Consider the following 17,700-nt stretch of genomic DNA (forward strand, 5'->3'; position numbering starts at 1 on the left):
TTTTGCATCTCATTTTAGGAAAGAATTGCTGGTATTACTGGCTAACTAACATTTACTCGTATTAATCGAAATTGTGAGCTTGATGGTTCAGAAACTTCAGTTAATGTAGACGCGAATTTTCGGCGGCTATTGGTAAGACCCTCACATTCATAAGCCTGTTGAGAATTGCGGGCGCAAACAGTAAACGAGTGATATAATCGGCGAATAACACAAATCGCTCTGGAATATGTGGGCTGCATATATGTATTTAGTTCTGGAAAGGATATTTAATTAAGATGTATGTACATATGTCTAGCTAAGTAAAAACTTTGGATAAAAGACTCACTGCCCATCTCTTGCTGTAAGAAGAATTTGAGGGGAAGACTTTATAATATGAGTATACCCGTAATTGTGGATTGAGCATAAACACAAAATTGTAAATATAGCTTGTTGGGTTTCACAAAAGTTTTAGATTTTGACTTTAGAACTTCACATTTGCTTTCAGATCAATGTTGAGAAAATTAGATTTTTGAGGGCACTGTAAAAGTTTAATATTTCTGTGCATCATATTTTCTTATACCGCTGCTGAAGCATATGCATGAGTATGTATGTTTTTATGGTAATTTCATTACTTTTTAAATATTTCACTATGTATGCAAATGACTAATGCTTAACTTGAAAAAAATTTTGCTAAACTAGGAATTTGATGTTTACTCTTCTTAGACAAATATTTTATTGATTATGTATGCCTATTATTTTATATATGATATATATATGTATGTATATATTTTTATTTTTGCTTTCCGGGAATATTTCCCATATATTGTCTAACTATAATTTTTCATATATGTATGTATATGTAAGTATGTTTATATGCAAGTATTGATATCTTATTTTTGTCTTTCATTTGTAAGATTTATCTAAAACACCTATGTTTGCATGTATAAATGTGGTTATATTACTATATCTTACTCATGTTTATATCTTTCAAGATATTTTCTAGCATATTTATATTTTCTTTTATATGTGTTTTTTGTTTTTTTTTCTAGTGGCTTAATATCCATTACTGGTGTTTGAACTGTAAAAAGTTTAGAAATAGACACTTTTTCTAGTATTTCTAATTTTTTTTGTTTTTTTTTTTGATTTATGGTGTATTAGGTTTGTCTTGTTGTTTTCTTGATATTTGTGGTTTTACGCTCAAATGCCCTTGTTTGTTTACTTCTTCCGAATACTTGAAGGTAAGTAAGTATGTACGTATGAATGTTTGTAACACGGTACATTGAAGAGTTATTGCCACAAATATGGCTATAAATGGTCTGTAGGTATGCGTATGTGTATGAACTCTGGAATTTTGGTATATTTGTAAACATGTAGTATACATTTAATTGCCAATGTACATTTATAAACACATATGCACATAGGCATGCAATTGTATTTGGGAATAAAGTATGAATGCACTTATATGAACAGTGGCTCACATCCTTTGATCCTTTTTACAAAAGAAAATGTGTGATAGTTTTTATTTAAGTCTCCTTTTCCACAAAATTAAATGTACATTCAAAGATAAATACGTATATTTGAATTATAAACACCAACAATTAAATTCAAAGTAACTTTAATTCAACTAGAATATTTACAACAAAAACCAAAAACCGCGTAAAACGACCTCACAGCTTGCTCTGTGTGCGAACTCTTGCCGTTATTGAAGCCAATATTGCTACTTCCAAACTACGCAAATTTTTTATTTTTTTCCTTAATTAATACTCTGTAATGCCGATTTTCATGGAAGAACAGCTGGAAACAAACCATTTGTTAGTGCACGATATATAATATAAAGTCCAGAGTTCAGTTTGTTAAAATTCATGTAAATAAAGATTAAATCTTTTATCCCAACACTGGATAGTTCCGTAAGAGATCATGGTATTTTCCTAACAACCTTGCTCTACACCTAGCTAAGGCTGGATAATTACAGTGGAAGTGGTCTACTGTTTCTTCCTCTTGCTCGTCTCTACAACTTGTGCAGTACTCATGCCGAAATATTCCTAGCCTATCTAACAGCTAATGACAGGTAACACAAGCCATGATGATCGCTCTTGAGAGGTTAAGCAATTCACCTGATCTTTTCAAATAAGCCTGCTTGTAACACAAGTATTTTCTTCTCTCCATGACCTACTGACCTCCGGGAGAATATTATTTTTTATCTTTAATTTGCAAGTTACCATAGGAATTCCAATGCTGCCTCTGTTTTCAAGAAGTGGAAGATTAGTACCCTTTCTGGCTAGCTCATCGGCCCTGCAATTTCCTTCAATATCTCTATGTTGCGGATCCCATATAAGGCTGACCTTGAAGACAACGCTAATATCATTAAGAGCTGCCAGGCATTCCTGAGCAACCTTAGATCTTAGTATAACTGCCTCCATTGATTTGATGGCCGCCTGGCTGTCCGAGAATTTATATTATATTTATTGTAGCTTTTGTTACAGCGTGTGTGTTAAGGTACACAGTTACCTTCGTTATGGCTAAGACTTCTCCCTGATATACGCTACAGTAGTCCGGAAGTCGGACCGATAATTCTAATCCTATATTCTTTTGAAAAAACTCCAGAGCCACTCCAAGTTTCCCACTCTCTTCTCGACGGGATGTTAGTCTTGAAGTGCCTGTTGAAGGTGCGTTTCGGGGAAAAAGCGGTCGATTTCTTGGTTTCAACTACTCATAGTATGTAGTATAGAAGCGGGGCCAAACCGCCGAGGCTTCCATAGCGCCATACTATTAAGTCGAATCGCTGAAGCGGCGTCCACGTGTTTTCCTATCAGATTTAGAGCAGGTAAGTTGATTAGCAATATTAATAGGAGTGATCTTTAACAACTACCTATTAGACTGGAAAATTGGGTATTCGGGATAGGTTTATAGATAGAAACATAAATCGAATATTGTTTAATGACGGTTATCATCATGGGATTCATTATGGGCGATTGTAATTAACAGTTTATGTAGTGTTCTTGAGCGATATACCTATAATAAAACATCGCTTAAGCAACCAACAGTAATTAAAATGGTGCTACAAGAGAAGTGGGGGAAAATATTGTCCGAATATAACACTTTAGGCTCTATGCAGTCTCAGCTTAAGTCAGCTTTAAAACAAAACAGCTTTTCTACAAAATATTACTAAGTAAAAGTTTCCATAAAATTTGCATAAGTTTTGAAGTATTTTTAAACACATTAAATAAGCTGTGAGATGGGTTTAAGCTGTATTTTGTTTTTATTGAAAATATTATTGGTTTGAGATTTTTTGCTGGAATTTATAACTCAGTCGCCCGAAGTTATGAACCTGTACACTTCCGACTGATAGTCCAGCCCCAACTCATTCGGCTAGACCGGTCGAAAAAGTTTTTTCTAGTGACGGTCAGAACTCAGCAGACAATGGCAAACCTCCGATTGGGTTTCTGGCGTGGAAAAGCTTTTCATAAAAAACCATCTGGCGTTCGGAGACGGTATAAAGCGGTAGGCCCTTATATTTATAGAAAAACATTAAGGCGCCCACTACAAAGAGTAGTAGTAGCCCATTACTAGTAGTAAATACCAATTATATATAATACATATATATATACATATACATATATGTATATAATATACAAATGTGAAAAGTTACAAAAATTTGTATCTTCGAATGAAAGTTTTTTTGAAACAATTTTCTATGCAATAAATTATCACCCCAAACAAGCTGTGAGCCACTGTACGGTATGTATTTACTATATTAGGGTGCATCACTCTTCATACAAAAACGTATGCACTGTTTTTCCACTGAAATTATACATTTTTATTTTTATTTTCTGCAAAAATATTTCGGAAAAATATTACGATGGACCGATTTGAAAGAAACTCGAGCGGAAAGGAACAAAAAAATAAAAAATTATTAATAAAATTGTTGATGGCTCTTTGACTTTTTTGAAACGTATGCTTAAAGAAAACTTGATTAACTTAGTTAAATCTTGAGCGATTTAGGATCCTAAGATATTATTGAAAAGGTATTTTCTAAAGACCTAATTTTGCCAAATATTAGTTTCGTTGATTTCCTTAATAGCATTTGTAAACATTTTTATGTAAACTTTTAAGCTAAACTCTTCTATCATCTGATGCGATATTTTGAAAAAATTTTAACATAATTTATTTATGAAAACTTTAATTTTTGAGGTATACAAATATCTTATTTGTGTCACTAATTGCAAGTGAAACACCAAAATTAAGAAAAACATTTTTCTAATAGCGGTCGCCCCTCGGCAGGCAATGGCAAACCTCCGAGAGTATTTCTGCCATGAAAAAGCTCCTCATAAAAATATCTGCCGTTCGTAGTCGGCTTGAAACTGTAGGTCCCTCCATTTGTGGAACAACATCAAGACGCACACGACAAATAGGAAGAGGAGATCGGCCAAACACCCAGAAAAGGGTGTACGCGCCAATTATATATATATATATACTACAATATATATACAGTTTCAAGTGTGCGGAGTAGTGCGACGCAAACAGCTACTCGCTAATGCATTCGTTTGTACTTATTTTTATTTGATCGGCTCCATTACCTTTTATTTTGCTTGACAGCATTAAGATAAAAATTAAAAGCAAGAAAGTCCTCGTATAAAGTTAAGTGAGGATTTGCTTCTCTGAGCTTAAATCGCCTAGATCTAGTTCGATTATTTAATTTGAGAATGTTTCTAATATTTTACGAGATTGCCTCAAGTTTGTTGAGCTGAAGTACCTTTTTTTCTGTTCTCGAAGTTACCTATAATTAGATGAAAATTGGAAATGCGATTTTTCGGTTTATGCTTTGCACCCGCAAACGATGCAAATCGAATAAAAACGACGCAATTTTGAAGTCACAGGAAATTGAAACAAAATGCAACTTTAAAACAACACAAATCGAAGCCACGCAAGCCGAGGTATTAGTGCACTTTGAAATCGGTCCAGCTTGCGCAAATCTTTATATTTTTCCGAAATATATTATTTTGGTGAAAGTCTTTAAATATAACAAAGTTTATAATTCCGGGGGAAAATCACAACGTTTTTTTTGGTGAGATTTTCTAATATATAATATATGTAAGTAGGTGAGTATATATGGACCCCAATATGCAGGTGCCTATCGTTTGGAATTTTTTTATTTTGGTTTTTAATTTTTTTCTCTTCTTGTTGGTGTTGTTAGAATTGCATTTTCGTTTGTGAAAGATTCTTAAGAAAGCCATTCAAGCGCACATTTATGGGAGTAATAGTGTTTGGTGATATTTACTGTTTGTATTTTATACTTGTTTTACTAAGTATAAGCCAGAGCAAGGGTACTGAGTGGGGTGTTCCCTTCATTATTCTTGTATAGTAGTTCCTTGTTCGGTGGTACAGTTTGTTATTTGTTGGTAAATATAGATATGTTAGTATGTGTGCTACATTTGCTTGTGTTACTAAATTGTACTTAAGTAAATTTGCTTGTATATGTAGATGGGTATGACTACTTATATGTATATGATTATGTGTATGCATATGTAGTGATGATGCGGTTTGCGGTTAACTATGCCTGTCCTTTCAAACGATTTAACGAATCTATGAATTCCTGGCATTTTAGTTGGTTGGTAATGCAGGGGAAAGCTCGCTCTGGTAGACGTTTCTCTACTGTACTTAGTATATATTGTATGTGTGCCATAAATATATGTTAGTATGTATGTATGCTTGTATAGTATAGTGTATATAAATTTCATGTAGAAAGGTACAAGTGAAAATAGTTTAAATTCCTGTTTAGTTGTTTATTTATTAGTTTGTTTGTTTGTATGTAAGGTGTTTCCATTGTAAGAACTAAATTTTGGCTAGTGAATTGCTTATTAAAGCCATTTTGTGTATATATACTCATTTTAGTATTTTTATTTATGTAACATAATAGCTAAGTCTTACAATCCATTTCAAGCGACGGATTCCATCCTGGTCGTCTACATTTCTTCTAGTAACTTTTTTCAACTTTAGTTAGGATTATTTTGCTATTCGGTCTGCATACAAATTTTATCTAAATGTTTTCTTTGATTTGATTTTATTTTGCTATATTTGCTCTGCATCCACTAGTTATGCCTTAGGTGTGTTGTTGTTGTATAGTGTGCCATTCAGTTATTGATTTCATGACACACCTCCATATAGTCGGGATCGTGCATGATGCCTTTTATCATATCTTTGAGCATTGTGTAACGCGGGAAAATCGGATACATTTTTGAGCTGCCATATTCCTCCTGAAAAATGCATATATGTTCAGATTTAAAAAAAATTGTATAAAAAAAATATTTTCATATAATTGGTAATGTATAATATTTATGTATGTATATGGTAAATAAAGTGGTTATGTCAGCACAAACGTAGACTATTTTTCAACTACGACTGCACGTGCAACAAAAAACGCACTAACAAAATACAAAGCACCAATAAAAATGCCGCTAGAGCGACAGTACTAAATATTCATTTGCACAATTTGTGAAAATAATTTACTCCCAATAAAATATTTTTTATTTATTTTTATTTTTATCTATTTTTTCTCAGATGAACTACATAAAATATTAATTTATAAAACCAGTAAGACCAAATATGATAAATTTTACCATTTTTTCTCAGATAGAATAAAAAAATTTTTTAATTTTTGAGATTTTCTGATTTGCGAGAGTGGAAATTCATGTGAAAGATGCCTCTCTACAAAACAGCAAAGTTCATGTTAAATTATAAAACCAAATTGTGGCTTTTCACTGGCTTTTCACTGACTATTAAGTGTACTACGATATATGAAATATTGGTACGGTCAGTTTCTGAAAGACAGTCAGTACTTCTTAATCAAAGACTATGTGCTTTTTCACAAGTTTTGTTTGCTTAAAGTTCTTGTTTCATTTGTGTAATGGAAAAATATTCAAAAATTATTCAAGCTTCCAAACAACGAATCACTAGCTAAAGTAGCTAGTATTGCCAAGAGCAAGGTCCAAGAAAGTTTTAGATAGTACATAGCATAAGGATCCGTACATATATTTAAAAAATCGGGTTTAACTACATACTCGTATGCGTACATTAAAGAATGCCTTCTTGTCTTAAAAAATTTCATTTGTAATTGTTATATATTATATATATATATATATTAGGGTGGTCCAAAAAAAATTTGTATGCTGCCGCCCCCCAAAATAGTAAAGAATGAAAAATAAAAAGACCCGTATTTTTTTTTTTTTTAATCAGACCATATTTAATGGTGCCGCCGGGGCTTTGAAATATCCCATGTATTTTGCATGGGAAAAAAATACTTTTTCGTAGATTTCATGTAAAAACCTGGAAAATGAATATATTTTAACCGGATAACTCAGTTTCTCTTCATAATTGGTCAGGGAATAACAACCAATTATGAAATAATTAGTTTTTTTTGTATTAACTATTTTCATAAAAGTAATATAAAATATTGTTTTTCGATTTTTTCTTAGATTTTCGTTTTATGGGGGCTTTTTGGGGTTCTATAAAAAATAGTTAATACAAAAAAATTAATTATTTCATAATTGGTTGTTATTCCCTGACCAATTATGAAGAGAAACTGAGGTATCCGGTTAAAATATATTCATTTTCCAGGTTTTTACATGAAATCTACGAAAAAGTATTTTTTCCCCATGCAAAATACATGGGATATTTCAAAGCCCCGGCGGCACCATTAAATATGGTCTGATTAAAAAAAAAAAAAATACGGGTCTTTTTATTTTTCATTCTTTACCATTATGGGGGGCGGCAGCATAAAAATTTTAATATAAATTTTTTCCCATGCATTTTTGGACCACCCTAATATATATATATATATATATATATACAGTCTTTGTCAGAAGGAAATAATCGGGTTTTTTATTGTAACTTCAAGATATATTTCGTTCTGCTTTTTGCTGCGTAATAGTCCCACTCAAGGGCTACGCATTCGAAAGGACCGAAATTATCTTTCGCAGCGTCTGCAAAAGTGATTAAAAATCCAAAAAGTTTGTTGTGATGTGGAATCAGTGGTATAAGGTGTATAAAAATGTTAATGTTTTTTCCGAGAGCGGCTTGAAGCGAATGACGACAAAAAAGCAGGATAAAGTGATCGCCAACTTTTTAAGCGGGACCCTCTTTGTGACTATGCCAAGCACAATCAGTTCTTGCTAAAAAGGGAATAGATGTGAGTATTAACACCATCGAACGTCGACTGAAGGAGTCGAACATATCCTACCGTCCCACATCATCGAAACCACTGCTCTCAGAAAAACAAAATGAGAAACAAAAAAACAAGAAAATGGCGTCACAGTATTGGACTGGCCTTCCCAGTCCTCAGACGCCAACCCCATTGAAAATGTATGGAGAACTATGAAAACGCATCTTTCCGGAAGGCCAGTGCATGATTTAAAGCAATTCGTGCGTCAAGTTCCCAAAATGTGGTTTTGTTTTCGCGAGCTACATGAAAAAGATGGTTCAAAGCATAAAGAAGGTGCCAGGCTATACTCGACTACCATGGAGACTACGCGGCTTATTGAGTAATTGCGGGTCGTAGTTTTGTACATACTTTCATTTAAGCAAATTTAAAATATATATCTTTTACACTTCATGAACTATCGTGGTTCCTTTTTTCTGACGCAGACTGTATATATATATATATATATATATATATATACCCTTTCTAGTTTTGGCCGAGCTTCTCCGATACCGAACGGCAGATGTTTTTATGAGGCGCTTTTTCATGGCAGAAATGCACTCGGAGGTTTGCCATTGCCTGCCGAAGGGCGACCGCTATTAGAAGAAACTTGTTCTCCATTTTGGTGCTTCGCCGAGATTCGAACCCACGTTCTCTCTGAACTCCAAATGGTAGTCACGCACCAACCCTACCAAAAATACGGCGCTAACCATTCGATGATGCCATCTGTTTAGTGAGTCCGTGCGTTGGATGTTACTACCCTAGCTGACTTCCAGTGAAAGCTTGGTGACATTCGGTTCAGTGGAAGCGAAGTTATTGCTTCTAAAGTTTCAGTATGTTTGTGTCAACGGTACCAAACATGAGTTTCGAACAAAGAGCTATTAAACAATTTTGTTTTAAAATCGGTAAAACGTTTACCGAAACATTGGAATTGATGAAAAAGGTTTATGGCGATGATTGTCTATCTCGTGTCAAAGTTTATGAGTGGTTTACACGTTTCAGAGATGGTTGTGAGGACATAAATGAAAAATCGCGTTTGGGGAAGTCAAAAGTCAAGTCGAAGGACATTCCGGTCAATTACCTGAAACACTCTTTCGAAAAATCTTTAAATCGCGCAAAACTGTGTATCGAGGCCAGAGGGAACTATTTTGAATAAATAAACTTGAAGTTATCAGAACAAAGCTCCTGTCATTTCTATTTTCGCTCAGTCTTGTTTATTTTGGACTTCACTTTGTATATAGTATGGCACGTAATCATCATCTATACAGGTACATCACTACGTTTAATGAGCTGTAAATGGATATTTTTATAGACAAGTTTGGTATTTTTTAGCATAAACTTAGATACAACGCTTTCACTTACGGGCTTTGTATGTTCGTTTTTCAGTGAGTTGAGTAATTCATCTCCCCAAAAAGATCGATTCAAGGAACGTTATGAGTTCCAAACGTGGCCGCCGGACAACATTAGTGGGACCAGCATTCATTCAATATTCCCTGAACATTTCGTCGTTAAGAAGATTTATTCTATTTTTATTTAATTTAATTTATTTTATTAATCGACTGTGTGAGTTTTACCAGACGAGCTTAATCCAACACAAGTTGTGCGCGGAAGAAGCATCTCAAAACAAATGGTGGCCTGTTTTTCACATAAACTGGAAAATGTGGTCATGTCGCAACTCTACCACTAAGAAAATTTAAAACAGTGAGTTCTGTATGTTATGCAATCATCTGTTTGCCCGAAGTTTTCGGAGAATGAAGGAAAACTTGCCGTCGTAGACAAATCATCCTACACCAAGCCAATGCGAGCTCTTACGTATTGGCTCACTTAAAATAACGAATTAATGGGTCATACACCTTACAGCCTTGATTTGGCACCTAATAAAATGCGAGACCAACGTTTTTCAACGCCTAAAGAAGCTTTTAAACATCTCTTTTTGGAGGTATCCACTTCTGAGAGTCAAAAGCGTTTTGAAAATGGGTTCAAGCGAATGCAGAGTTGTATTGATTTTCAAGCAGAATCTTGAAAAAAAAGATTGATTATAAAAGACCCGGGTGATCACTAAGATCTGCGTTTATGTAAGTCGATCTAAATAGCGTTTAGAATTAGATCACTCTCCTATTTGACTGTAGCAGCTAAAATAACATATGTTATATGTCAGAAATTTAGTTTTGAGTTAGAAATTTACAAAATGGGTCCCATTTTTTTCGCTCGTGAACAAAGTTGGTATTTTTAAAATCGAATACCGAAAGTTCAATATAGAATAATCGAAAGTGTGGCATGAATTGGTTACCTAGAAACTGCAATTTGACACCATTACATTTTTTATGAAGTACCTTTAAGTATAACTGTTACGATAACCGTCCAAAGGCGATTTAAAAATTGAAACATGAAATCGATGTTGCTATTGGTGAGATAAGTGCGCTCGCAAAATGTGGTATAATGAAAAATTAAGTTGAAAAATGAAATAGTGTACTACATTTAACCCTTTGCGCTCGAGCCTCTCAGGCACAATGCATGTGATGCAATAACTCGAGCGGTGCCTCAGAGACATAATTCAGATCGATGTGTCTAAATGTCTTATCTCGTGTGATTCTATCGTTATACGAGATGAAAGCTATACTGCAAACTGTTTATGTCACAGACACAAGCAATCTTTTCAGCGTAGCTGACAGGGCCACCAATGCATACATAAGTCTCAAATTATGCGTGAATGGTTGCTTATCGCCACGATATTTAATCTGCAGCACCGCTTTCATCTCCTATAGCGAAGTAGGACTTTGTCTTGGACATAAGTTCGAACTCAGCCTTCTTGGCGATCGCAATATTTCTTTCAAAGTTAGTGAGCCCAATAAATATGGAACACGACAACGAAATTACTTCTAGTGAAAAGTGCTAAATTGTTCTGCAATAACGAACGAAATTACATAACTACATAGACAGCTTGTCCAGGAGAACGAAGATAGAAGTGATAAAGATAGCGACCCCATTAGAGGAGTAAGAAGACGAAAAATCCGATTAATCGATAGGGAATCTGAAAGCCAAAATGATTGTACAAAAGAAACTGAACCTTCAGAATGGACACTGTGCACAGAATCCAAAGAAAGTTAACAATAACGAACTCATGAAATAAGCGGGAGCGCGTGAGATAACTCTCGAGTTGCCGGTTCACCCGATAGAAAAGCGCCTCGAGCGCAAAGGGTTAATAATAAGGATTACTTTTTCAATCAACAAACAAGTAGGGGAAGCATTCAAGCGTCTTTTTTGTAGCCGGCTTGACTTGAAGTCCAAACGCTTAATGGACCACTCTGTACGAGACAAACTTTTACTACTTAACATATGCTAAATTATAGGTTTCATTATATTTTTCACTGGTTCGCTGCAGGTATTTGAATATAAATTTAAAAGTTATAGGAATCGTGCTATGAATCGTTCAGAAATTCCTGAGCATAGTCTCAGCTATTAACGACAAAACTAGGAAAAATGTTGAGTGGTTGGTTGGTTGGTTAGTTCGAGTGGTGATTCATCCAGAATCCAACTAGCGCTTCCGCACCATTTTGTTGCCACATCCTCGTTACCAAATTGTTTAACAGTTATTTGCAGCAGGACTATATCCAGTCTGTGCGGTTTAGGAACCTTATTAGGTTGTTGACGTCTAAGCCAGACAGTTCCTCGAGACTCTCGAACAGCGGTTTGCCCAGGGTTAACATTCTGTCCTTCCATAGGTCAGGGTATTCACAGAGAAAATGGAAGATTATTTCTTTTTTCTCCGGTTGTTTACAACTATGACAGTATGTGTTGTGAGGGATGCCCATTTTGGCGGCTTGTTCTCCGATAGACCAGAAGCCAGTTATGACTGCCGTAAGTCTACAGGTGTCCCGTCGTTTCATGTTTATTAATGTCAACGATTGCTTGAGGTTGTAGGTGGGCCATAACGTTCTGCTGATTTTGCATTTCGTCTGGTCTCTCCATCTACAATCTGCAATTCGAAGGTATTTTAGGGAAATTGCATTCTTGACCGCACCTAGTGGAATGAATACTGGTACTGCAAGAGCGCTATTCATGGCAGATCCCCCTCTTGCCAGTTCATCAGCTTTTTCGTTACCTTCTACGTTCCGGTGTCCCGGGACCCAAATTAAGGTTACTCTATGGTTTTTACTCAAGTTAGTGAGGCTGTTCCTACTTTGCTCCACCACTTTAGAGGTTGTTATAGTCGCGTCCAGCGCCTGGATTGCGGCTTGGCTATCCGAAAGAATGGCGATATTGCCCTTAAAAGAGAAATCTGCGATTAGTAACCTACAGGCTTCCCCAATTGCTAGTACTTCCGCTTGGAAGACGCTGCTGGTATTAGGGAGACGCACAGATTTTTCAATTCCAAGTCTATGAGAATATATACCAGCTCCAACACCACAATCCATTTTACTGCCATCTGTATAGACTGTGGTATCGAAGCTGTTTAGAGGGAATCCCTTATTCCATTCTTTTTTAGATGGAAAGAGTGTGGCAAAATTCCTATTGAACGTTACCTTCGGGACGATGTAGTCAGTCCTCACCGAGGTTAACTGAGTTTGTCGCAATAATAGACTAGCGTGACCATAAGTTTTTCCTTTCCAGCGACCCGCTTCATTTAACCTAAATGCACTCATGGTTGCCGTCTTCTTTATATGTAGGTCTATTGGAATAACGTGTGTCAGTGCATTGAGAGCCTCTCTAGGAGTGGAAATGAGAGAAATAAATAGGAAGAAGTTTTTTCCAAGAATGTTGAATAAAGAAATTATTTTAATAAAATATATTAATAAATTTATTTAAATAAAATATTTAAACGTAAAAACTGAGAAAAAAAATAATAATTTATAAAAATGTTACGAAGAACCGAAAATACTTTATTTTAAAAGGCTCTGTACATTGAATAAGTTTCAAAGTTATATATATATTTTTTTTAATATTTTCGTTTCAGTTCTTATTATACCCAAACCTACAAGTAAACGAAATTTCAGAACAATTTAACCCAATGTCCGAAATACTTGATGTCAACCATTTATTAAATTTTTCTGTTTTCCGTTTTCCCAAAAAAAAAAAAAAACAATGAAAAATCCAAAACTTATTTTTTATACACGTTATAAAAAATAAGTAATATGAATACTAGGAATATCGCTGGGATAAAAAAATTGATTTAATACAAAGTGGTAAGAGAAAACATACTATATATAATATTTATTATAAGAAGCACTTTGTATAATATAAAGCGAAGTAATCATTCTTTATTCACTTTACACATGCACCATCACAGTTTCTAATAAATATTTACATACATAAGATATTTCTCTTACCTTGAGCACTCTGATTAAATGCCGCAGACCTAAGTATTTTTTCAGCAAACGGTATAAATCATTTATCAGTTGTGTATTCTCGTGTTCGATTTGTGCAGTGGTCATGACTGTAAACAAAAAATGATTTATAAAATTATGGTTTTCTCAAAAATAAAAAGGCAGTAATCTTTGTGTATATTTCAGCGTCACTACACTTACATTCCAAACGCTCCATGCGTTCGCGCCTCTCCGTTGCCTCCTCGGCTAACTTGGCGGAGGTCTTTACACCCTCACCAGACTTCTGCGTCTTTTCCATAATCGCACAGGCACGCATCACATACGAGGGCACCGTTTCTTGCTTTTCCTGTCTCGGTATATCAATCAAAGTCCAATATTGCGTTTCCAAGCGTATAACATCCTGATATAGACAAATTATAGTACATATATTCTTATTATTGGATAAACTATGAATGTGGGATAAGTTATTAAGAATAATTGTTAGTATGTATGTTAGTATGCTTTATATGTATATGTATATATTAGAAATTCTTCTACATTTAATAATGCATTTTTTTAGTTTCTTGTAAGGGGATTATAATTATTGTATAATACAGTATGTATGTATGAGTTGTTGACGTTAGAAATAAATTTTAAATTTTCGCACTTACTTTTATCATAATTTTAAGCATTGGATAACGCTGGAACACATTACGTTGGCTCTTCGAATCTCCATATTTATTCATGAGGTTTATAAGCGCCTTTTTGGCTGTGTCATATGACTCCTCCAGCCGCAACCGTAAAGCTCTCAACCGTTCATTGGTATCGATTACCTCGTCGCGCGTCATGCCACCTGCAAAAGTTGCAAATTCAAATAAATAAAAGTCTAAAATTTAAATTTCTTACTTGGCGCTCCTTCGTCCTTGACATCCTGCACGATGCGACGCACACTTTGCGTGAATTTCCCCACAAAATTTGTGGTTGCTAAAAATAAAAGAAATATATGATTTTTAGACGTTGGCACAAACAATAATCCTCTAAGTACACTTAAGAAAGAATTGTGTTGTAAATTCTGCCTATATTTACTTGAAGTCTAGACTTTTCCAGCAACGTTTTTCTTTTATATTTTTCATAAATGTATCTTTAAATTTTCATTCATATCTGTAGCTTAAGGATCCCTCTCATGATAAGTTTACTTAATTTTTGTATAGGTTTTCTATAAAAGGTTATTGATCGAAAAAAATAGCTAAATACCAAAAGTTGCTTGCCCAATAGTTGAAATATTTTGTTTTTATTTATTATTCCGAATAGAAGTTACATTTAGAACTCTAATTAAGCGTATAAATGAGCTGTATGTACACAATTATTATAAATATTTGGGAATTAAAATGGTGAAGAAGTTAAAAATAAAATTGTTGGGAAATTCACATGTCACTATCATTTATGAACTAAACGTAGCAATTGAGAGAATAACCCTGTATATTTAATCTGCGATCTATGTGGAAATGAACCATCCATAAACTGATTTCAGTAGAAACCCAGTTGGTACATTATGCCAATATAAATCGCATTTTTACCAATTTTATTTTATTTTCATTTCATTTATTTTTAACAAGTCCCATTGGATTTGAACCTGCGACGCTAAAATAACTTTATGTATATAGAACAAACCCTCTACGCGCTCAGCTAAATAGTGATGTGTGCTATGTTGTATATTTTCTGTATTTAATTGAGAGGTGAGAGAGTGATAACAGCTCTCTAATGCTGCGGACGTTTTTCACACATACATATTAGGTAGTATGGTACACAGATGGCGCCAAGAACGCTGTTAATAGACAAGTTGTCATCGCTGTTGTTACATTGAGAATATATGTTTGCATGTGCACATGAATGTGCGTATACAAGTGGTTTTTCTGCCTCTGTTAACGTTCTGCTAATCAGAAGTCTGTGAGTAACGAAAGAGCTTGTAAGAAAGTGTTCTTATATTCTCTGCTCTTAAGACTTTATTATTTATTTATTTATATGTAAGAGTAATTTAAGACTTTATATTTTCAAAATAAATTATTTGCATTGTATTATAGCATAAGTAACTAATTATTGGAAGGTATTTTCTTTTTAGTTTCTGTGGGAGTAATAAAACATCTGTTTTAAACTTCTCTTACAAAACCATGGAGCAGGTTTTTAATTGGGCTCAGGCCACGTGATTGGCTTGGTCAATCAACAATTTGACGTGGCGTACAAGGTTTCGTAAAATTAAATATTTTGTTGTTGAGTAACTTTTTTACTAAATAAAAAAAGTGACTTTGAGTGATGGAAACTTATTTATTTTGTCGCTATACTGCGCCATTTAAATAAATTATACATCTTCCGATGGGATGATTAATTTTGCGCCACCTTTTACTAGCTTTGAAAAGTGTTTACGGGTCTTTGTAATGCAGAAAAACCCCCCAGGGGCCATATTCTTTTCATCATATGATAAAATCAATCCTTGTAAGCAGTATAGCATTCAATAAGAAGCAGCGGCAAACCACAACATTACCGCCAACATTGTGTATTACATTGCAAGTACTGGTTCTTTAAATCTCTGCATTTTCATTCAAAAACATTTATTTTTCTTTTATCTCCTCAAAGCAAGCTAAGCTACTTTTTATTCCCTCTGAACTACTTCATGACAGGTGCGCATGAGCGAAATTCGTTTGCCTTTTTAAGCAGAGCAACTTTCCGAAATATTCTGCCCGATAGCTTCGCCCCTGCTAACACCACATCGTTCTAGTTGTTGATGCTTTGTTCGTTTCAGCCTTAATCGCCTTTGATGCCTTGAAAGGACCCTTCAGAATTAAATTACCGGTTTACTAGAAGTCGTTTTCTTTCTGCCATCCCACAATCCTGTTGGTTTTTGGTCTTAAAGATAATCACAATGAATTTTTTACCGCTTATGGATTTTTTAGCTTTAAAGAATTGAGACCCAGCTCTGCTTCGCGATTGTGCATACCACAAATACGCGAGACCTTTTTTTAAATTCCATTTAAATTTTAAGTGATTAAATGAACTTTAACCTTACGCTCCATGTTCTTAAAAACCGAACGCGCAATGTTAAAAAAATTACATTTTATTGTCCCTAAACAGAAATGAATTTTCGAGTCCAATAACCCATTTAGAAAAACGGGTTTCTTATTTTCGTACTAAGGCAGTTCCGCTCTTGCTTCTTTAAGTTTGTGCTGCTATAAGGAATGCAAATATGAATGTCCAGGTATCAATTCCGACTACGACGATTCTAAGAAGTTGCATTTTTTTAGCATAAAAGAAAAATAAACGCTGGGAGAAAAATTTTTAGATGCAAAAAAATTCTGCAATCTGAGATGAACGAATTTCTATTATGTTGTTATGTGTTACTATGTGTTTGGAACTTCATATAAGGTATGCACATCAGCGTGCTGCACCAAAAAAATAGGGTTTTCCACCAGAGTTATAAAATTTATTATACATATTATAAGAGGCACAAAATTAATTACCCTATATTAGACACTTGTAGACTCGACAGCTGCAGTATTCAAATAGACAAACAATGGAGCGCATAAAGGCCAAAATAAAAATTTTTATTACTCAAAATAATTTTTTTATTTAGTAAAAACGTTATTCAAACAAAATTTTTATGATTGACTTTTGTATTGGATTGAGGAATAAATTAGTAGCGTTTTTACCGAAGAATTTCATTTAAACAAAAATTAAAAATTATATCAATTAGTTAAGCAATTATGTATTCGCTGTTGCTGTTTGCAGTCTCTTCCCACCTCTCGACCCATTTGTTGATGCCGTTTCGCCAAAAATCGTCTGGTCTGGTGTCAAAGGAGTTGTTGACCCAGTTTTTAAGGATCTCTTTGTTATCGGAGGTAAAGCCGTTCATATGGTTTGACAGAGAGCTGAAAAGATGTCGTAAAGGAGTATGGTTTGAACATGTCGATCAGGTCTTTTCAGTCGAATAGCCTCATTCACGTGGTTTAGCTGGGCAATGTAGAGCTCCTTATTGACCGTGACACTTTTTTCGAGCATGTATCAGCGCACCATGCCCTCCCAGTCCCACCAAATACATACCATTATTTTCTTTGCATAAAGATCCGGCTTTACTCTCGTCTTTGACGTATCTCTTGGAGCCACCCACTCCTTTCTTTGCTTCATATTGATGTATAGGCACCATACCTAATCTCCTTTGACTATCTCCGGGTG

At 34.6% G+C, this 17,700-nt stretch overlaps 1 protein-coding gene across 1 annotated transcript; it reads right to left on the bottom strand.

Annotated features, from left to right (window-relative positions):
- Window positions 1-6,110: 6,110 nt before the first annotated feature.
- LOC129236008 (uncharacterized) lies at window positions 6,111-16,544 on the bottom strand. The gene is made up of 6 exons (XM_054870166.1): window positions 16,538-16,544; window positions 14,383-14,460; window positions 14,148-14,329; window positions 13,699-13,897; window positions 13,501-13,607; window positions 6,111-6,233 (listed from the first exon to the last, which is right to left on the bottom strand). The coding sequence occupies exons 1-6, from the start codon at window positions 16,542-16,544 to the stop codon at window positions 6,111-6,113; spliced, it is 696 nt and encodes a 231-aa protein (XP_054726141.1).
- Window positions 16,545-17,700: the final 1,156 nt, after the last annotated feature.

The sequence above is a fragment of the Anastrepha obliqua genome, chromosome 1 (assembly GCF_027943255.1).
Source record: "Anastrepha obliqua isolate idAnaObli1 chromosome 1, idAnaObli1_1.0, whole genome shotgun sequence".
Classification (NCBI taxonomy): Eukaryota; Metazoa; Arthropoda; class Insecta; order Diptera; family Tephritidae; genus Anastrepha; species Anastrepha obliqua.